Here is a 22,948-nt window from a genome sequence, read left to right as displayed (position 1 = left end):
CTGGGATTATGCACTGGTTTGGGATCCCAAACTGGGATTATGGGCTGGTTTGGGATCCCAAACTGGGATTATGGGCTGTTGTGAGATCTGGGATCCTAAACTGGGATTATGGGCTGGTTTGGCATTTGGGATCTGGGATCCTAAACTGGGATCACACAGGTTGGGATTATGGGCTGGTTTGGGGTTTGGAATCCAGGATCCTAAATGGGATTATGGGCTGGTTTGGGATCTGGGATCCTAAACTGGGATTATGGGCTGGTTTGGGATCTGGGATCCTAAATGGGATTATGGGCTGGTTTGGGGTTTCTCAGGGAAAAATAAAACAAACAAAAAACCTGTAAATGCTACTGCTGAATAGTTTGAGAGCCTGAACCGTGCAAGAAATTAAATCCAAGTGCCCTCTACTGGCACTGGAGAGGGAGATGGGGCTGAGCAGGGGAAGGGAGGAGGGAAGTGATGGGAGGCAACACTCAAAGGAAACTCGGGCAGGAGCCAGGGGATGGCTGAAAACCCAGCAGGGCTGTGAGGGGCTGGGCTGCTGCTGCCAGGCTCGGGACACGCCACAGAACATGCCAAGGAACATCTTAAAGAACATGCCAAGGAACACGCCAAAGAACATGCCAAAGAACACGCCAAAGAACATGCCAAGGAACACGCCAAGGAACACGCCAAGGAACATGCCAAGGAACATGCCAAGGAACACGCCAAGGAACACGCCAAGGAACACTTTTCTGTGTGAGAACAGGGCCAGGCAGGGTGAGGAAATTGCTTCTGGTTCAGGGGCAGGGAAGGGAGATAACAAAACTCTTTTTGATGTAAGGTCTGTGTTAGGACAGAAGAGAACTCTGTTTTTTTACATTAAAAAAAAAATCACATTTTCAGTTTCTCTTTGGAAAAATTAGTGGTGGAGGTAAGGAAGAAGAAAGCTTTTTGATTATTTAGCACCTCATGTCGTTAATTTAAAGTTGTGTAACAGTGACATTAGCACATGAATCTGGTCCTGGAAGGAATTATATCATCCGTGCTTATGGGAACTGAATCCCTGGGGTCCCAGGAATGCTGGGTGGTGAGTGTGCACACACTGACAGAACACTCCATGGAGAATCTGCTTCAGGCAGACATTTCTGCACAGAGGAACTCACTTCTGCCCTGTTAGAAAAGCAGCATCCATGGTTTTATTGCTGCCATTGAGCTTGCAGGATGGGGAAGTTCTGTGTCAAACAGGGTTGCAGGGCTCTGAGATTTGAGTGAGCTCAGGAATCCACAGGATGCTCTCAACTGCCTTCATAAAACCTAAACCAAACTAACATCACTATAGATTGAGTGCAGTGCCAGCAGCAGGGCTGTGGTAAGAAAAAAATTGAAATAAAAAATAAATTAAAAAAATTAAAATAAAAAATAAAAATTAAAGAATTAAAAATAAAAAATAATAAAATAAAATAAAGCAGCCAACTTTGTCAAACTGGTGGTTAAAAATCTCTCTAATTCTAAGGGAATAATTTCCAAACTGTGTAATAACAGCAGTGATGTTTTTGAGAGTTTGTGCCCAGAATCATCATACCCCAGGTAATTCAGGGAGTAGCTGCAGTATTTACCAGCATTTGCAGCACTGTTCTGCTCTGCACTCTGGGATTCTGCTGAATCCAGTTCAGGAATTCTCAGGTACACCCATTTAATGACAGTAAAAGCAAGGCACTTTTTGACATCTCAATTATCCTGCCACACATCGAAACCTGCCTGAAAGGGTGACAAGACTCTGTGTGAGCCCAGGCTCGTGCAGTAGACTTTTTCATGAAAAAAAAAGAAAAAGAAAACCGTATTTTGCATTTGTTAGATTGGGATTTGTGAGAGTCACACAGAATTCCAGGTAAATCTTTTGTATTTTTTAGATTGGGATTTGTGAGAATCACACAGAATTCCAGTAAATATTTTGCATTTGTCAGAATGAGATTTGTGAGAGTCACACAGAATTCCAGGTAAATCTTTTGTATTTTTTAGATTGGGATTTGTGAGAATCACACAGAATTCCAGTAAATATTTTGCATTTGTCAGAATGAGATTTGTGAGAGTCACACAGAATTCCAGGTAAATCTTTTGTATTTTTTAGATTGGGATTTGTGAGAATCACACAGAATTCCAGTAAATATTTTGCATTTGTCAGAATGAGATTTGTGAGAGTCACACAGAATTCCAGGTAAATATTTTGTATTTTTTTAGATTGGAAATTGTGAGAATTACACAGAATTCCAGGTAAATATTTTGTATTTTTTTAGATTGGAAATTGTGAGAATCACACAGAATTCCAGGTAAATCCTTTGCATTTGTCAGACTGGGATTTGTGAGAGTCACACAGAATTCCAGCTCAGGGCTGCTCCTGGTGATGCAAGTTAGATGTGCAGCAAGGAAAAATAGAGAAAAAGCAAAAAAAGAAGAGCCTGTCATGCCTGAGCGTGGCCATCTCTGACCTGAGGGCAGCCTCTGGTACCAAACCTTGTGCAGAAAGAGTTCAGGTGTAATAAACACTGGGAAAAGGGAAATTAAACAGCGCATGGAAAAAAGGAAATTAAACAGTGCATCTTACTGTGGGTGCTCCGCATCTCTGCCTTGAATGCAAAAAACCCCCAAAGACACCCAAGGAGTGTAAACAAATGTAGGAAGAATAAAGCATTCTCCTCCTGGAGGTGCCTGATTTGAAGTCAACACTGCATTAACTTGCAAAAACTGATGGTTAATTTTAATTTTTTTTTTCTACAGACAGCAAAAATCTAAATTCAGCAAAATTAACAGCAAAATCTAAATTCAGTCTAACAGCTGGAATAAAAATCTCACTTTAAATATCTGAGATGGCTGTTGGTGATAACAACTAGGCTGCTACATGAGTTTTAACTATCTCAGACTGCAAGCTGAGATCTTTCAGGAGTACTTTGTGTTCTCGTGCTGGCAGGGCAGAGATCAGCTAAATGTGTTAAGAAATCAGATATAAAGAAGTACTCAGATAAATGTGGTTGATATGTGGAGTCCAACAGTAAATTGAAAATAGACAATACTCCACAAAAACAGTGATTTGTCCCCAAACTTCCAAATCAATTTCCAAACTAACAAACATCATATTTTTCGCCTTTTATTGGAGCTAACAGTACAATCTTATGAAGAATCAATTAGGAGTAAATTCAAGATAAAAGGGAAGTTGCAAACAAGCTGACAATGCCAATTTGGGGTGACCTCCACAACATCTCCCTGCCGAGGAATCAGCATTTATAAAATCTTCAGTTCTTGGAGAAATTACAAGCAGAACCCCCAAATGTAAGTCTGCAGAATCAGCAGTTGCTTAGGGAATTCTTGGCAGCCGTGTGCCCGTAAGAACAAAGCTACATCTGTGGACAACAAGCCTGAGGAACACGTTCTGCAAACCCCCAAATTCTATTTCCAGCCTCCAATGCAGACATTTACAAGCAATTCTGCCAGGAACCAGCAGTAATTTTAGTGCAATGTTTGTTTCCAAGTTCCTGAAAGCACCTACTCTGTGCAAAGGACTGGGAATAGCAACACCATCTTTACCCTGTCTACAGCAATCACATTTTTGCTCCCCTTGAAGCTCAAAAACGAGGCACAGACTGGATGGAAAGTGAGGAAATTTTTCTGAATTCTTCCCCTTTCAGCATATGGTTTAGTTTCAGCTTTTTCCAAGCTAGAACAATGTGCTGCACAAGAGACAAGATGATGAATGCTTCATTTTGGGCTCAGTTAAAACAAACAACTTTCCCTAAAAGCACATGCTTTGTTTCAGAGTGACATTTGGTAAAAGCCTCGTGTCCATATTATGTTACATCACTGCAGGTCAGCTCTGTGACTGACACACAGGGCCAGGGAAAAAGGAGATTTCCCTTAACCCTCACCTTGCCACAGCCCCAGAGTGCTCTGAAGGCAGAATTCAGGTTCCTTTTACACCATTTCTCAATCTCCCTGCACTAATCAAGGCAGTTACAAACTTAAGAGATGCTGAGAAATTTTTTTTTTGGTTGAGAATGAATACAACAGACACGATTTCCCACCAAGATTAACCCAAGGAAGAGTATTTCACAATTTCCTTCACCAAGAAAGCTTTTCTGATGAATTCAGGTTCCTTTTACACCATTTCTTAATCTCCCTGCACTAATCAAGGCAGTTACAAACTTAAGTGGGGCTGAGAATTTTGTTTGTTGAGAATTAATAAAACAGAAAAAATCTCCCACCAAAGTTAACCCAAGGAAGAGCATTTTGCAATTTCCTTCACCAAGAAAGCTTTTCTGATGCACCAAAATCCATCATTTTTTTACATCAAAACTCTCAATACCAGCCCTGTTTGGTTCTCTCAGGGGTTTTAGTGTCACATCCCCTCCTTCCCAGCACGTTTTACAGGGAAAGGCAACTTTAAAAACTTGTTCTTTCTGTGATAAATGCTGCCCTGTACTTCCAGGCACCACTAAGTTCACATTTTAGCATTGCCATTCACCTTTAAATAGGTATTTGAGGAGGTCAGAGTTATTTATGCTCTCAGGGTTGAATGAGGTGGCCAAGGCCACATTTTGGCTTCCAGCAAAAAGGTGGGAGGGCAGAGGGATGTGCTGGGCTGCAGGTGGGCAGCACCTCCCAGGCACTGGGGTTTGGTGGGGATAGAGCCAGGGAGCTGCACAGCACTGCCAGGGGAGCCACCCCACAAACCACGGGGGAACCACCCCATAAAATCCAGGGGAATCAGCCCCAAACACGGGAGAGCCACCCCACAAACCACGGGGAAACAACCCCATAAAATCCAGGGGAATCAGCCCAAAACACAGGAGAGCCACCCCACAAACCACGGGGAAACCACCCCATAAAATCCAGGGGAATCAGCCCAAAACACAGGAGAACCACCCCATAAAATCCAGGGGAATCAGCCCCAAACACAGGAGAGCCACCCCATAAAATCCAGGGGAAACCACCCCATAAAATCCAGGGGAAACCACCCCATAAAATCCAGGGGAATCAGCCCTAAACACGGGAGAGCCACCCCACAAACCATGGGGGAACCACCCCATAAAATCCAGGGAAAACCACCCCACAAACCACAGGGAATCAGTCCAGGAGAATCACCCCACAAAAACCAGGGGAATCTCCCCAAACCATGGGGGAACCACCCCACAAACCACAGGGAATCAGCCCAGGAGAATCACCCCACAAAAACCAGGGGAATCTCCCCAAACCATGGGGGAACCACCCCAAACAATCCATGGGAATCACCCCACAAACCATGGAGGAATCAGCCCAGGGGAATCACCCAAAAAAACCATGGAGGAACCACCCCAAATCACAGGACAACAACCCCACAAACTCCAGGGGAACCAGCCCAAACCGCAGGAGAACCACTCCACAAAAAGCCTGGAATGGAACCATAAAACCTTATCAAGCACTGCTGTCTCCTTGGGAAGCCACAAAAAGACTGGAAAGGCACCAAACCCCACAAACCCACCCCAAACTGGCTGGGCACGGCTCTTACCTGCTCCTGGGAACAGCCAGCCCTTCCTCCTGCAGCTCTTCCTCCCTGGCCCATCCCTTTAGGGGATTAAACCTTCTCATCACCTCCCAAATGAACCCAACTGGGCTGACCCCACTGCAGCCCTTAACCCTTTCAGTGCCCCGCGGCACCTGCAGACCCCCTCAGCAAAATCTGATTTTTACTCGGCAGTTTTACTGTGCTAGGACTGTGTGGAGGCAACAAAGTGGGAGAAGAGAGCCAAAAAAAATATTTTTGACTGTAGTCACAATGGCAATAAAAGCCTTTGCATGGATTTAGTCTCACTGCAGTGAAATTTGTGTGGCTGTGTCTCTGGCAGGGCTGGAAGTACCAAAATCCTTCTGGTGTGGCCCAATTCTGGGTTCTTGGGGTTAAAAGAATTTTTTCTATAATTTTTAAGACTGGTTCTGCTCCATGGCTGGGGCTGTGAATGTTGATAGAGCATTTTGTGGCAATAAACAGGGAGCAATAAAGTTATCTAGCCCTGATTACTGAATTTGATGAGGGGTTCCTGAACAAGGCATTTGATAATAATGTGGCTTTTCAGTATGTGAAGCAGTGGTTAAAAAAAAAAAAAATTAAAAATTTTTAAAAACAGGGAAAAAAGATTGCTTCAGCTCAATTTTACAAGCAAATTTTTCACAAGCAATTCTTTTCCTTCACTCCTGGCAGCCACTGCCAGGGCTCAAAAGCTGCAGAGAGAAAAGCTTCCTGTGATGATGGAGTCCCAACATTCTGGGCTACTTCAGATTCATTTACCAAAGTAATAAAATTTCAGCCTGTACCAGCTCAGAATCCATTTCTCCAATGGACTTGAAACTGCTGACAGCAAAAAAAAAGTGAAACCTCTGCAGCTTAATCCCCACTTCCCTTCTGCTCTCCAAACAACTCCTATGAAGTCATCACAAACATCCCTGGAACTGGTGCACAAGGATGAGTCTGCAAAATTCTAACTGTGGTGTAGATGCCATCGGTGAGGGTCTGTCCTTATCACCCCTGTGAGCAGAATAAAGGATTGTGAGCAGAATAAAGGATTGGGATCAGAATGGACTGTGATCAGAATAAAGGTCTGTGATCAGAATGAAGGATTTTGATCAGAATGAAGGACTGTGATCAGAATAAAGCACTGTGATCAGAATAAAGGTCTGTGATCAGAATGAAGCACTGTGATCAGAATGAAAGATTGTGATCAGAATGAAGGACTGTGATCAGAATAAAGGTCTGTGATCAGAATGAAGGATTGTGATCAGAATGAAGGATTGTGATCAGAATGAAGGATTGTGGTCAGAATAAAGGACTATGACCAGAATAAAGGTCTGTAATCAGAATGAAGGATTTTGATCAGAATAAAGCACTGTGATCAGAATAAAGCACTGTGGTCAGAATAAAGCACTGTGATCAGAATGAAGGACTATGACCAGAATAAAGGTCTGTGATCAGAATGAAGGATTGTGATCAGAATGAAGGATTTTGATCAGAATGAAGGACTGTGATCAGAATAAAGCACTGTGGTCAGAATAAAGCACTGTGATCAGAATAAAGCACTGTGATCAGAATGAAGGACTATGACCAGAATAAAGGTCTGTGATCAGAATGAAGGATTGTGATCAGAATGAAGGACTATGACCAGAATAAAGGTCTGTGATCAGAATGAAGGCCCTTGCTGTGTGCAAAGGCAGGTGAAGGGGCACTGCTGGCTCTGCATCACCTGCTCACTCACTCTGGGATGTGATAAAGGAGGAATTTGGACTCTGTCCCTTTCCGGTGTAAAGTCCAATCTCTGGTGCTTCCTGTGCAGGAGGTTCTTTCCTCTGCCCTGCAGCAGGTGACAGATTTAATAGGAAATGATGAAGTCAAAGCAAAGAGTGCTGATAAGAGGTTTATTCTTCTTCGAGGCTTTTGATAATTTGTTTCCAGAAAATGACACTTCTTTAAGGAATTCGTAAGCATCTTCAGCCTCATCAGGGCTGCTGCAGAATTTCCTGTTTTTGTGTTCTCAGAACTGCTGAGCTGCTGAAATTGCCAGTAAAGCCCAGGGTGTGTTATCCAGAAGAGGTGGAGCCTATAACAAATCCAGATTTCTCACTGATATTCTCAGATTGTGTGACTGCACAGAATCCAGAGCCATTCCACCTGCAGCTGCCCTGGGCTCAGTCCCACAGCCAGACCCCTCTGTGTTTATCTCCTGTCACACCATCCTTCCATGCAGAAAACCATGGCTTTTGTGGCATGAGTGCCTTTAAAGCCAGCTGTGAACATTTATATCCCAAAAGGTATCCAGGTGCCCTTACACCATGTTGTGGGTGCAGAGCTGTGAAACACAAACCCTGAATCAGGGCCTGGCTCAGTGGGAGCAGACTCAGCTCCTAAAGTGAAAGACCTTAAACTTCCAAGGGCAAGGTCCTGGTGAGATTCCCTGCTCTGAGGGTGGATGGGTCTGGCACCTCTGTGTGCTGTAAGCCAGCATTTCTTGCACAAAAATCTGCAGTTTTGATCCATTCCCTTTTATATTCATCAGATGCTTAAAACCCTTCCAAAATGCCCCATGAAACACACCCTGAGACCCTTGATCAGTGTGATCTGCTCCAGTTGTACTCCACAGCATCAAACCAGAGCCTGTTTGCTGGCAACGGGCTCCAAATGCAATGTACTGCCTCGGCTGCTCTTTTCCTTTGTCCTGGGCTGCAGCCCTTCCAAAGCTTTGATTTCCAAATGACTCCCTAAGCTTTCCTGGACATGAAAGCTGCATTTAATGTTCCTTATATCCGTGTGGAATGCGGAAACTCCCCGAGCTGGGGATGCTTCTCCTAAGACCTTTCTTCCTCTCCTTCCACGTGTGGCTGCGGTATGGGCAGGATGAGGGGCTCTGCAAAGCTGCTGCTGGCAGGAGGGATCACACAGAACCAGGGGAGGAATCAAAACCAGGGGAGGAATCCAACAGAACCAGGGGAGGAATCCAACAGAACCAGGGGAGGAATCCAACAGAACCAGGGGAGAAATCCAACAGAACCAGGGGAGGAATCCAACAGAACCAGGGGAGAAATCAAACAGAACCAGGGGAGAAATCAAACAGAACAAGAGGAGGAATCCAACAGAACCAGGGGAGAAATCAAACAGAACCAGGGGAGAAATCAAATAGAACCAGGGGAGAAATCAAATAGAACCAGGGGAGGAATCCAACAGAACCAGGGGAGGAATCCAACAGAACCAGGGGAGGAATCCAAACCAGAGGAGGAATCCAACAGAACCAGAGGAGGAATCCAACAGAACCAGAGGACTGATATCCCTTTGTATCATCAAAGTGCCAGGGAGGGAGCAGAAAGTGCCTTTATAGCTACAGAACCCTTGGTCTGTGCTCTTTGTGCACAGAACCAGCTGCAAGCTTGGGCTGGGCACCCCAAACCTGCAGGTTTGCAGAACCCAGAGCCAAACCCCCACTGAACTGCAGGGCCTTTGCACCTCTGTGCTCTCTGATTAGTTAGAAACATAATTGTGCAGAATGTACAGAATTCCCCTCTGTGTTCCAGGTGTAATCTTCACTCAAATAAAGAGAGAATAGCAACTGTTCCCTCCACAGGCAAGGTTTGTCTGTGCTGGTTTATGCCTTAATGTCACATCAATCATCAGACCACGGGGATGTAAATAGCAAACTTGGTTTGGAAATTGAAACAGCAACTGGTTTTTTGTTTCAAATGATAAGTATTAGTTTATTTAAAGATAAGGATGTCAAAATATACAATATTGCATCATTAAGATCAGTGTGGATTAAAATGTCAGGCCCCTGGTTCCCTGTACAGGCTAGGACTGAACAAACAGAAATCTTAATTTTCTGTAAAATTTATTAACTACAGTTATTACAGGAGTCTTGTGAAGCAGAGAGCTGCCCGGGCAGCTTTGATTTTGGTTTTTATTAGGATTAATTACAAGTATGGATATAAACAAACATCGGGATGAACATTTAAGTTTTCTATGATCTAAGGAACATTAATTCCGGGCTGGCAGGCACAGCCCGGCGTTAGGGGACGTGGCTGCCCTCTTGTGTCCTATTAGAACCTTAAATAGCTTTTAATTTGTTATCCCACCCCGCCCGGCCGAGACGGGAGCTGCCCCAATCCCGCCGAGCCTTCGCATTTTAGCGTTTTAATTTACATTAATAACCAGCAGCAAGCAGGACTCGATCGCCACGGGCTCTGCCAGGCTGAAGGGCTCAGCTCCAGTTCCAGCTCTGTCCAAACGCCCCCAGAAGTGACTCGGCTGTCGTTACACCAAAGCAGGACATTTCTGCAGGGCGTTTGTGTTTTCCCGGCTGCTTTCAAGCTCTCTGAAGCGGAGGATTCTCCCGTGCCCGTGCCTCGCTGCCCTCCTCTGTCACCTGCCTGCTTTTCCTGCCATTCATTGAATTCTCTGCCACCCTCCTACCTGCCTTACCCTGCCCTCTGCACACCTCAAACCATCCACAGCACCTTACCTTAAACACATTTCACGGGGTTCTGTAGAGCTGCTTCCTACAGGTGAGGAGCAAACCCTGCCAGTGACAACCTGCAATGGTACCCAGTGTTTGTTTGCTGCAGCCCTGGGTGTTTGTGACAGCCGTGGGAGGGAAAAGGAGTCATTCCTGCTGCCAGAAAGGAAAGGAGTCATTCCTGGAGCTCCCAGAGGCTGCTGAGCCTCCCTCCAGCAGCCAGGGCTGGGCACTACTTGGATTTCCCAGCAGGGAGGATGGACACGGGATCTGTCTGCACTTCTGCATCCGACATCCTTTTGGAGCCCTGTGGAGACAAGGGAGACACCTTTAGAAACATTTCCAAGTGTTTCTGAATGGTCAAGTCTGGAATTGTGTCCTGGACTTTTGCTGCGAGATGTTTCCCACTGATTTAATCTCCCTGCTTTTCTTCATTTACTATGCACAAATACACGAGCACTATCTGCATCATGAGAACCACACAAAGTTCCTGCCTAAATGTGGGGGTTATTTTAATAGAATTGTCTCAACTGGCATGGAAACAATTGTTGTCAGGAGCTGGGCTCACACACCAGAGCCAGGCTGCTGTGTGTCTGTAGTATTGGAGTTTTGGCATAATTTCTCTAACATTTCCTTGCCCTGAACGCTTCACTGCAGCCCTGCTAAGAGTCCTTCAGGCATGATGAATGGTGTATTATAGCCAGCCCTGCTCTGCTCTGGGTTAAAGGAACATTAAATACTTTTATGCATGACAGGTATTCGACAATGTTCAAGTGATAAAGCTTTTTTTACACTGCAAACATAATTCTGGGTTTGGAACCACTCCAAGACACTAATCCAGCTTAGATGAAGGAAATGTATAGCTCTAACTATACCAACCACATTTTTCACTAACTGATAAAAACTTGGCTCTGGTTTAAGGTGCTTGACCTAATTTTGCCGGCCTTGAAGCTGCCAAAACTTGAGCAAAAAGGACCCACAAAGAGTGTTTGAGGTCACTGTTACCACTGTGGGGTGTCAGTGCTGCCTGTAACACAAATCATGCCTTGCTGAGCAGAAAATCCAGCGTGACAAAGCTATAGGTGCCTCTGTGCTCTCCCTAGGATAGGAACCAGGCAGAATAATGTGTGAATTGTTCCTTCCAGAGTCTCCACTTCAGGAGGATTCCGTGTTATGCATGGGCAGTGAAAGGTCTCAACTTCCTTATCCCCTTCAGGGAAGTAAAACCAGCAAGGTTTTTACACTGATAAGGCTCCACCTCACTGATCTTCTTTCAATGTCTCACCTTGGGGGATCTAAGTATGAAAAAGAGCAGCCAAAAATCACAATGGACTGAAAAATGCCATCTAAAGCTGATTGTGACCTCGTGCAGCTGAGCTGGCTGCAGTGGCTTCGCTTCTGCTTCCCCTGGTGTTGAGTTTGGAGGATGCTCTATAGCAGAATGAAAGGGTTTGGCCATTTACAGGTAGCAGCAAATCCATCATTTATCCACCAACCAGTACTACATGAGCTACTCATTCCAAATTTACCCAAAACCCCTAAAAACCTCCCCGTCAGGTGAAGATTTCCCACATCACAGGAGTAATGGGGTCTGCCAGCTCCAGCTCCTGTCTGAGCATGAGGAAGTCACTTCTAGACTGATCAGGGAATGCAATGATACCATTTGCCTTTCTTCCTATAAAGGGGTGGAAGGAGGAGGATTCTCCTTGGCGAAAATCCCCATTTTGCCTCATTTGGCACCCATTTTGCAGAGGTCACTTCCTTGCTCACTGCAGTCTCCTACTGCACCCATTTTCAAGGTGGTTGCTGATTAAAGCAGGAAGATCAGACTGGCTGATGATTCCTGCTGAACTGGAATTTCCAAGCCCTTCTTTCTTGTGAAAGAAAGAACTTTGTTCTGCCTCTTTTAAGGGACAAATTCCAGCTCTGCCCTGGGATTCAGGAGCTCAGGTACCACCAGCCCATGGCTTTGTCACAGCGAGCTTGGAACATTTGGGCAGAGCATTTTAAAGGGCACATACAGCAAAATCGTGGTGCTGGAGTATTTTTCCCCCCAGATTTTGCTCGGGAGAAGCCTGGGTTAGTGCAGCACATACTCTGATCAGAAAAAATCCGAATACTTTCCATGTGCTGAGCACTCCCAGCTCCTGACAACTGGACTGTGAGTTATTCCAGCTCAGGAAACAATGTTCTTAATCTTTTTTTCCCCCTTTCTTTTCCTTTCTAATCTAATCTTTCAAAGACTCCCTAAATACATTTGCTACAGCTTATAAATTAATCTCTTTTACCATAGGAACAACCTTATCTGTGCTCAAACCCTGCAGCCAGGCACTGATGCTGTTTGCTTACATCAATGGCTCCAGTTGTAGCCAAAATTTCAGCATTTGTAGCCAAAATTCCAGCATTTCCAGTGCAGCTGGGAGCAGAGGCTGGAGCTGCAGTGTTTAATCTCCATTCCTGCACTGTGCCATCCTCCTGCTCTGTGCATTCCCAGTGGACTCAGATCCAGGAGAGGGTGGGGTTAAAATCCAGAACAGGAGCTGCTGGATCCCCTCTTCAACATCTCCTGCTCCCATTTTATCAACAAAAAGCTGAATTTCTCTGCTGAGCTGTTCCCAGACAATCGAGCTGTTATCTTGAAATGGCAATGCTGGTGTGATCTAATATTTTACATCAATGATTACACCTTCTGATCACCTAGGAGATAAGATTTTTTTTTTTAGATTGCAGAATGAGTTTCTTAGCTCTTGGTAATCCTGAGCATATTCTAAGAGAGGTAATAATAATAATAATCCATAATAATATTCCATGAGAGTTTTCCCATATGCAGACCTCATTGTTATGTGGTTTGCTGCCACTTTGAAGCATAATAAACTGACCAGATCAACTTTAATATTGTCAAAAATTTCTATTTTTTTAGAGTTAGTGGGAGAGGGAAGCTGCAGGAGCACTCTCTATAACTGCAGCAGAAGATAAGAGACTGCACAACCAAACTGAGGCAAACTGAAAAAATAAATCCTACAGAACATCTCTACCTCCTCTACACTGATTCTGTTTTATTCCTCAAATGGTCTTTTTACCTCTCACAATCTCCTCCCTTGATCTTAAAGCTTTTCTTGTCCTTTCAGTCTGAGCCACCTTTCCTGCCTCTCTCTGTGTCTTTCATGAATTTTGAAGGTGTTTCCTCACTCCTCCAGATCTCCCTTTCTGGAAGAATTCTAAATGTGTGTCTCTTGTTAAACTCCACAAAGGAGTTTTGATTTTGACTACCTTCCTTGATTTTGAACTTGCAGGGGTTTTGTTTTGCAGGGATTTTCCTTGGCAGGGATGTCCCAGCTGCACTCCCACAGGGGCAGACAGGTTCCTCTGCTAAACCAGCCCCACCTCCACTTTCCCTGTAATTTGTAGGAACATTGAATCATCCCGAAAGCCAAGGCATGAACCCAGCGCTGCGCCAACAGTGCCAAAAATCATATCTGTGCCAACAATTCCAGCTCCTGCTGGGCAAACCACCCCTGCCTCAACAGCACCCAAAGGGCAAAGCACCAAACCATCCCTGCCTCAACAGCACCCAAAGGGCAAAGCACCAAACCATCCCTGCCTCAACTGCACCCCCAGGGCAAAGCACCAAACCACCCCTGCCTCAGCCAGGACCCCCAGGGCAAAGCACCAAACCATCCCTGCCTCAACAGCACCCAAAGGGCAAAGCACCAAACCATCCCTGCCTCAACAGCACCCAAAGGGCAAAGCACCAAACCATCCCTGCCTCAACAGCACCCCCAGGGCAAAGCACCAAATCACCCCTGCCTCAATAGCACCCAAAGGGCAAAGCACCAAACCATCCCTGCCTCAACAGCACCCAAAGGGCAAAGCACCAAACCATCCCTGCCTCAACAGCACCCAAGAGCAAAGCACCAAACCATCCCTGCCTCAACCAGGACCCCAAGCCCTGAATTTTCCTCCCTTTCCCAAAACCCTGCTGTTCTTTGGCCCAAGTTCTGCTGGTGAAATTGAAGCACCAATCCTACGTGGATCAGAGTGCCTAAACCACCCAGAAAACAGTAAAAAAAAGGAAGAGAAATGAACGTACAAGGCCTTTAAAAAACCCTCCCAGGGACTGCCTCTTCTCTGCCTTCTTGTAGGAGGGCTCCTTGGCGTCGCCGCCGTTGTGGATGGAGTCAGGCTCAGCTGCTGGCTGCTCCCGGGGCTCTGGCTGCTCCCTGCCCTTCTGCTTGCCCAGCTCCAGCGTGGACTTCTTGTCTTTGGAGCCCTCTTTGCTCCTTGGGCCCCCAGGGTCACTCTCAGACGGGGCAAGAGGCTTCTCCGTGGCGTTTAAAGTCTGCAGTGGTTTCAAACAGGGGTTATTTTTAGTGGGGAACAGAAAGAGTTCAGGAGGAGATCCGTAAATATGTTAGGGAAAAAAAATAATTTAAACAATGGAAGGCCACCTGGCAGGAGGAGTCCTGGTGCCCAGCAGGTTTGCATTTCCAGAGGCTGGGATGAACTCCTGCAGTGTTGGCTCAGGGAAGGCTCCCGGGGAGCTGATGGAATTCCATGAGCAAAGACTGAGGGACCAAACCATCCCTGCCTGGAACAACTTCCCTGAAATGTCTGCTGGGGCTGCTCAAGGAGGCAGGGAACGTCACTGAGAGTCACTGCCCACTGAAATACCCCCAGAGTTTGCACCCCAAAAAGTGCAAGGAAAAGATCTGAGAGAGGAGAGAATCATGAGACCCCATAAAGTAAAGGATTAAAACAAATTCCCTGTGAACGAGCAACACTCCAACCAAAAATTAACAACACAGGGGTTGGCTGTGGAAAGCCAGAATATCATAGAAAATTTCATGTACAAGTGCAAAAGAAGAGACAGGAAATCTTCCAAAAAACACCACAATCACAAAGCACCTGTCTAAAGTAAAGAGGAAGATTCTGGAGCTCACAGAAGTTCAGGATATATTTGAAGTTCACACAAGAAAAATCATATCTGGCAAACAAAGGATCAGACCACGAAATCGTCACTGTTTGGAAAGCAGTAAATGAGGGTGGTTTTGCCAGGAAATCTGTTTGCAAATAGGATTTTTTTTTTCAATGTAAAAAAGAACCCCAAACCCATATGGCTTTATTTATTGCCATCATTAAAACAGCACAAATTTGCCATGTTGAAAAGCTGGAAATCTCACATCTGCCCTCAGGCCATGGCCCAAGCTTAATGCTGTGTATTTTTCCAGCTTTGGGAATTTTACCATTAGTCTTGAAATATTTGGTGTTCTTCTGAAGGCCTGGGGTTATGTGCTCACACGCCAGGCTTAGCTTTCATTCAAAACAAAAACATTTTTAGATATCATGATTTCAGAGAAAACCCTGAAAGCAGAAACCTTAGAGAAACAGAATGCAAACACACCTCTTGTATTTAAAAATAAAAAAAAAAAACGTTCAAGCTAGTCTAATTTTGGGGAAACAAGAATGAGAGGGGACAACAATCCTGCTGCTTTGCCTTTTTCACTCAATTCAGCTTTTCTCACTACCCAATCTTTAAAAAGTTCCATGTTTAAAGCACAGAACCCATTTAATACATTCAGGCTTGACCAGGAGACTCAACTCCTCCACTAAACATTTGGGATGATTTCTTTTTCCAGAGATTGATGTACGTGGGTAAATATTTCCTCACACCTGGATTGCTTTGCTCTTAAGACTTTAAAAATCCAGTCTTTGTGCAGGAGAACGTGAAGATCAGCAGATTTATAAATGTTTCAAGCAGGTTCAGCGGGGTCAGAGGTGAGCAGAGCCCACACCCCACCTGTGTCACCTCACCTGGGAAGTGACACTGCAGGGCCCAGGGGCGCAGGAGCTCTCCCGGCCCCAGGATGGACACAGGGCAAACTGAGAGCTGTCTCTGGCTCAGTTAACTCTGGGAGCTCTGAGCAGTTGCTTCCCAAGAGCCTCCTGACCTCAGCTCACCTCTGAAACGATTCTCAGGTGCAATTGCAAACGTTCACCTTCGCTGCAGCCACAAGCACAGCCCTGGGACTGAGCCCAGACACAGCTGAGTTCAGAGGGGCCAGAGGAGCCTGGAAGCCTCAGAAACACTCTGTGGAATCTGTGGCTTTGCTCTGTGGGTGTAAAAGTAGAGCTTTCCTCCCCACACGTGCCTGAGAGAGCTCTGCAGCCAAAGCAGAGCCGTCCCCATGGCTGGGAGCAGGTGGGGCCTTTGATGTCAGGCAGACTAAACACTTCTTAAAAATATTCATAATAAATTTTCCAGGCAAAAAAATACCCAACTCAAACCCTATCAGATAATCTCTTTGAGGTGTTTCATATTAACCTTGAAAGGCAGGAAATTGGCAGATTTGATATTGATGGGAGCAGCTCAGGAAATGTGGTGTGAGGCCAATGAATAATGAAAGATGTTAATGCTCCTTATTCCAAAGGGGAGCTGCTCCTGGCAGTTTGCTTTGCCTCCCTCAACATTAGCAGTGCCACTGAAATAAGAAAAGAAAAATGGACACATTTTCCCCCTTATCTTACAGGAGACCTTGGGCCAAGGCTGATTTTTAAGCCCAGGATTTTTGTGGTTTTGGAGCAGTGCTGAAACTTCTGGAGGGTGCAGAGTGGCAGGGATGGGAAGGGGAGAAGAATCACAGCATTCCAGAGACACTGCAGCATAATTTAAGGAAATCCTTTCAAAGAAATCCCCAAAAAAGGAAGAAGTCAGCAGCAGATCCAGTTTTCCTTGGGCTCCTCTGAGGAATAAAACTGTTCTACTTTACACCAGGGCAAGGGAGAGAAGGAGGAAGAACAATAAACTGATTTACAAAAATGGAAGGAAGCTGGCTGCTCATTAAAATAATAAAATAGATCCAGGGCTGAAACTTTTGGTGTCTTACTCAGATCACTTCACAGAGCTCTTGTATGAAATAAGGATTAAGTGTCACAAGACAAGGCCCTTCTATATTTAGGATGCTTTTAGAGACATAATTCATGAAAATTAACCTTGGTGTCATCAGACATTGTGAAAATAGGAAGAGAGAGATATAATTTTACAGCTATTTAAAAAAGGAAATTCTGAAATGACAGTGTTGAATGCAACTTTAGTTTTCCTCTTAAAGGAAACGGTCTATAGACAGAAGCTTGTTTTAGTTCTCATTACTGAGAGGTGAATTCTTCAGAATATCTTCACTTGGAGCAGATGAGGCTTTGACTCTCAAATTAAGAGAATTTGTATTTCTAATGAAAATATGATTTTTTTGAAGCATTTGGAAGCCATGAAGAATAGAGTGAAAATACCACACCCAAAGGTTGGGTTTAGATTTTATGAACACAGAACGAAAGAAACAAAAACAGAACAAGAAACAAATCTTTTCATGGCTTTTGTTACATTGCAGTGAACAGTTTTCATTCTCATTTTCAGTTCTCTTTTGTAGAGTTTCCACCAAAATGATTCTTTCCTCAGAAGACAAGTAAATCAACAAATTAAAATAATTCTGTGTGCATTTAGTTCCACTGCCTGAGCCAAGGTTCTTCCAGAAAGTCAAAAAGCAGCAAGAGAGAGGAAGAAGACTGAACACAAACCCACTGATTGTTGTAAGAAAAGGAACACACCCGGAAAAAACTTTTTTTTTAAAAAATATATGATGTTGACTCTTTAAAATCTTGTTTAATATTATGAACAGATAAAAGAAACAGAGAAGTTATGTGCAAATATACGAAGCTCAGTGAGTGTAGCACTTTCCTTTCAGTGACTTTTACATTTCAAGAGGCAGAGCTGTGTGGAAGGAAGTGACAAGAACCCATCACCAGGGGATGAAGAAGCCCAGGCCAAAAATACAAAATCCACTTACGTGGTGTCTGGGGCTGGGGCCATCTCCCTCTTCCCAAGGGGGGCTCCCTCCACCATCACCCTTGCCTGACTAAAACAACAAAGGTCCTGTTTGAGGCCTTCATTCAGGGTGGAAACTCCCAGGAATGAAGGCTTGAAGGCACCTCAGCAACTCCACTTTGGAAGTGTCCCCATCTCCAGGGTGGGTTTTGCTGGCTCTGCTCTGTGGGATTGTCTCCTGCCAGTCAGGTTTCCCACCAAGGCCTGAGCAGGGATCATTTCAGCCACTAAACAAGAACCTGCTGTCAGCCCTGCTGCTGGAATTTTCTAGGAAAGAGCTTTTCTTTGCTTTCCAGAGCCAAATCTGTCCTACAAGTCGTAGTGGGACTTGCCCTCTATTTATCCACCCCACTAAGTGCATGTGCTGTGAATAATTAAAGCCCACTCAGCTTTAGAGGGATGTTTCCATATTTTGTCATCAGCATCCATTTAATCCTGATTTTTGCTTTCCAGTTTATTCCTGCAGCCCTTAAATCTCCAAATAATAATCCTCCTTGCTTCCCACACTTCCCAGCCAGGACAATCCAAGCAGAGCCTGAGGCTGCAGCACTGGAAGGTCACTCAGAGCAAACCTTGACTCTGAAATATCTTTTAAGGTAAAAACCCATTTCCATCTAGATTTAAAAGTGAGAAACCCCCGTTTGACCAAACTGAGTAAGTAGGACAAGCTTTGTGAGAATTAGGTTAAGCTTAAGTTACAATTAGTGCTACAAAGGGGACAACAGCAATGAGCATTTGTGTTTAAAAATGTGATGGAGGGTTCAGTGTGTTCTCCTGGGTGCCACAGACTGCACAGAGCTCAGCAGCAAAGCGTCAAATAAACTGCAGGATTTCAGAGTGCCCAAGTTTAAATGTCATTTTTCATTGCAGAAGTTCAATGAAAACAATGAAAGGATGTGACTTTGGTTCTAAATTTATCTGGGGCGGAATTGCGGTTTGCTGCAGCTCTGCGTTCGTAACGCGGAGCACAGCGGCACCAGCCTGGTCCCACAGATGGGCTCGCTGCAACCTGACTTTCCTAAAAAACCACAGAAATCAATGCATGGCAGCAGCAGGAGAGAAAATGAAACCACTCCACGACCATTCATGGCTTTTGTGGGAAAACCCTGTCCCTGGAAGGTGCCACTGCCGAGCCTGGCACAGGTTTGTGCTCGGGGAGCTTTATCTGTGCAGGGCTGCAGGGGAGGAAGCACAGTGAGGTGTGTGCTGGGGACAAACCCCGTCCAGACTGCATGAGGATGGGCTGTGATAAGATCTGCTCTGCATTTGTGTTTTAGCAAGTCCTCAAATGCCTTTAGGAACAGAAAACCAAACCTGCTCTAACAGCAATCAGTGTTACCTTTTCCCCTATAAACACCCCAAACCCAGATAAAAATAGCCCTGCTTTAGCCAACCTCTCTAATCCACCTCGTATTTTTATTGCTGTTATTATTTTTAACCAAAAACAGAGTAAAGACCTTGAGGCCTAGACAAAGCTCCCTCTTGCTGCCAGTGAGACGAGGACGAAACAATGCCAAGGATTTCTCTCCAGAGCACTGCTGACCTCTTGTCCTTGCCTCTGGTCACTTGGGCTTGCTGCTGGCCAAGGCTGCCCACAAAGGTTTCTGCAGTGAGCAGGGTGGGTTGGGATGTTTTTAAATGGAGGAGGGTGGGGACAGCCAATACGCTGCTACATTTTCATCAGTAGTTGTGACAACATAATTATTCTCAATTCTAAATGCTATTTATTGCCTAAGTTTGATTATGTGGGGAGGCAGGGCAGCACAGGGACTGCAGATGATTTGGGAACAATTTTCCTCTGGGAAGCAGGAGTAGATTCTACTTTCTGCCTTTCCTCTTTCCCACCTGATGGACCTTTGCAGGAGTGACAGCCTCCTTTCCTTTCATGTGCCACTTCACCTAACCTACATTAACTGCCAAAAAAAGTCGTGCCACTAAAAATACAGCTCCCCAAAGCCATTGCAGGAGCACCAGGACACGGCACAGGAACACTGACAGCGGGAGATGGGTTTGGAGGCGGGGTTGGAGGAGGGCTCCTCCAGGAGCTTCCCACCGGGGGATGCTGCGGTTTCTGAAGAGGAGCATCCTCGGTGTCGCCACCCCTGGAGCTCCCTGCGCCACCTCGGCGGGGAAAGGGCACCCGAGCCCTCGGGACATTCCGGGAGGAGCCACGAGAGGGAGATGCAGGACGGGGAATGCGCGGGGGGATGCGGGGAGAAGTCCCAGCCACGCATCCCTGAGCATCCCCCATCCCTGAGCACCCCTGAGTATCCTCCATCCCTGAGCATCCCTGAGCACCCCTCATCCCTGAGCATCCCTGAGCGTCCCTCATCCCTGAGCACCCTGAGCATCCCCCATCCCTGAGCACCCCTGAGCATCCCCCATCCCTGAGCACCCCTGAGCATCCCCCATCCCTGAGCATCCTGAGCACCCCTCATCCCTCAGCATCACTGAGCGTCCCTCATCCCTGAGCACCCCTGAGCATCCCCCATCCCTGAGCATCCCTGAGCATCCCCCATCCCTGAGCATCCCTGAGCGTCCCCCATCCCTGAGCATCCCTGAGCATCCCCCATCCCTGAGCATCCCTGAGCATCCCCCATCCCTGAGCATCCCTGAGCACCCCTCATCCTGGAGCATCCCTCATCCCTGACCGTCCCTGCACCCTCCCAGACAAAGGCAAAGTGTTTTCCCAGCCTCTCCCCAGCTCTCTGAGCTCCAGAAGGACAAAGCTGCTCTTACCAGCTTAAAGAACTTCCTCAGGTTTGCCTTGGGCGTTTTGCTCTCCGCCCCTCTCGGTTTCACCTCGGTGCTTTCTGTGCCCTTGCTCTCGTCCCTGTCGGGAGCCACGGCCTCCAGAGCCACCTCTGCCTTCTCATTGCTCACGGCCTCTGCTTCTTCTGAGGAGTTCTGGGGTTGGGAATAAAGTGGAAGAAACATTCTGACTCAATCCATGAGGAGTCGGTTGATTTCTTAAAATTTTACAATCAAACAGAGCATAAAAGCATTCTCACTTTCCCTGTTGTCTTTGTGTTGCTTCAGGAATTAGATTAATCCCAAATGGAAGGAAGTAAATAAGTGTTAAAATCTCGCCAGTTTATATAAACAAAATAAATAACCTTCCTTGAGTTGCTGGTTCCCAATCACAAGAACCCAGCTTTGATTACAATGTAAGAAGAATGAAAATGAAATCACACACAGCAATGCTGTCCTGAGGAGATGAGGCTCAAGTAAATCCAGTAAATATGAGAAAAATCATACTCAGGAATTTGCACACAAGAGCAGAACTAAGATTATTTGCAACACACTGTGGGCACTATTAACTGCTGAAACCTGGCCTTGGACACTCCCAGGGATGGGGCAGCCACAGCTCCTCTGGGAATCTGTCAGGACCTCTCCTCTCTCCCAGGGAACAATTCCTTCCCAATATCCCATCTAAACCTCCTCTGTGCCAGCTTGGAGCCGTTCCCCCTGTCCTGCCGCTCGTTTATTCTTATTTGTCACCACATTCTTTTACTTGGACTCTGCCACGTTTATTGTGAACAATTATATTTCCTGTTCCCCTTTCCAGCAGTTTTTCTGTGTGCTGTTGTCATCTCCCTTTCTGAGCAAATAAAATCCCAGTTTATTTAGTCCTTCATGCAGAAGCTATCCATATATTCACTCAGTATTCCATCACACCTTTTAGTTCTGGCATATTTTTAAGTTGCAGGGAATTCCACATTCAAGAAGGGGATTCACCATGGATTTCTACCACAGCAGGAAAGATTTTGCTTTGTTCCTGACTCCTCTTTTGTGGAAGAAACAACATTTTGGGGGTGGAGCAACAGGGAGAAGAATGATGAGGGAATAAATATTCCTTATCCCCTGCTGCCTGAGATGGCTGCAGCACATCCCACTTCCCCGTGGAATTGTACATTTAATTTATATTTATGAACAGCTCGGAGATAATCAATCTATAATAATTTTACTCTGGATCTCTGCCTATGCACACATCCATAGCATCAATTCCCCATCTATTTGCTGGGAGGAAATGATTCAGAGCAGAGTGGAAGCAGTGGCTCAGTAAGGCAGAGCTCAGCTCCTGGGATCTCTCCACTCCAAGGGGGCAGGTTGGGATCACTCTGCTGCACCCAAAGCAGTTTTGTCTCTGCAGCTCTGGCTCTGCAGTGGAATTGGTGGCACAACCAACAAAAGCACCCTGGGACCAAATGCCAACCTCCAAAAAGCACTGCCCAGTTAAATTAGGGTTAGGCAGCTATTCAGGGATTGAGCTGTTTCAAGTATCAGGGATTTGTGCACATTTCTTCAGGAAATTTTTCTGCAGGACAAGGGGGAATGGGTTCACACTGAAAGAAGGGAAATTTAGGTTGGATATACAGAGGAAATTCCTCCCTGTGAGGGTGCTGAGCCCTGGCACAGGTGCTCAGAGCAGCTGGGGCTGCCCCTGGACCCCTGGCAGTGCCCAAGGCCAGGCTGGAGCCCCCTGGGACAGGGGGAGGTGTCCCTGCCATGCCAGGGGGGGCTCTGCGTGGGCCACTTTAAGGTCCCTCCAACCCAAACCATTCTAGGATTCCATGTTCTGCTTCACCCAGTAATTAACCAGTTGGCTGTTTGTACATCAGCAAAAAGAGCAGGATTTTCCTGCAGTTGCATGGCAAGAGTGGCTTAAAATTCAAGTTTTTAAAGCAAACACATCTGCTTTTAAAGACAGGTCCCAGAGCAGTGTAAATAATGCTGCCTTGATCACCTTCCACCCTGGCCTGGCCTGCTTTGATCAGATAAATGTGAAGCATCATGTTTCTCTGCCCTGATCAGATATCTACGAGGCCTTGGAAGCGGCTTTCCAACACAAATATTGGAAATTGCCCACTGTAATTCCCTATTTGTATTCCTTCTGAAAAAAAGAAAAGAAAAAAAAAAAAAAAGAGAAATGCTGGCACAGCAAATATTTGAGTAACAGTTCTGAAAATTCTCGTGAAGACTGATCAGGAAATGGGGCAAATACAAAGTGGCTCCCAGCTGAGAAGCTGAATAAGGAATTTTTCATTTTCCCTTTCCATATTTATTCATCTGCAGG

At 45.7% G+C, this 22,948-nt stretch overlaps 1 protein-coding gene across 1 annotated transcript in view; it reads right to left on the bottom strand.

Annotated features, from left to right (window-relative positions):
* Window positions 1-9,212: 9,212 nt before the first annotated feature.
* BCAS1 (brain enriched myelin associated protein 1) overlaps window positions 9,213-22,948 on the bottom strand; it is a 34,550-nt gene continuing 20,814 nt past the window's right edge. The window contains exons 9-11 of the mRNA XM_036395898.1: window positions 20,611-20,778; window positions 14,086-14,334; window positions 9,213-10,302 (exon numbers count right to left, since the gene is read on the bottom strand). Of these exons, the coding sequence (XP_036251791.1) occupies window positions 10,228-10,302; window positions 14,086-14,334; window positions 20,611-20,778 (492 nt within the window). The 3' untranslated portion in view covers window positions 9,213-10,227. The remainder of the gene's footprint in view (window positions 10,303-14,085; window positions 14,335-20,610; window positions 20,779-22,948) is intronic.

Source organism: Molothrus ater, chromosome 17 (genome assembly GCF_012460135.2).
Source record: "Molothrus ater isolate BHLD 08-10-18 breed brown headed cowbird chromosome 17, BPBGC_Mater_1.1, whole genome shotgun sequence".
In the NCBI taxonomy this organism is placed as follows: domain Eukaryota; kingdom Metazoa; phylum Chordata; class Aves; order Passeriformes; family Icteridae; genus Molothrus; species Molothrus ater.
Note: the sequence above shows the minus strand (reverse complement) of the source record. Positions and strands in the feature narration are given on the sequence as shown.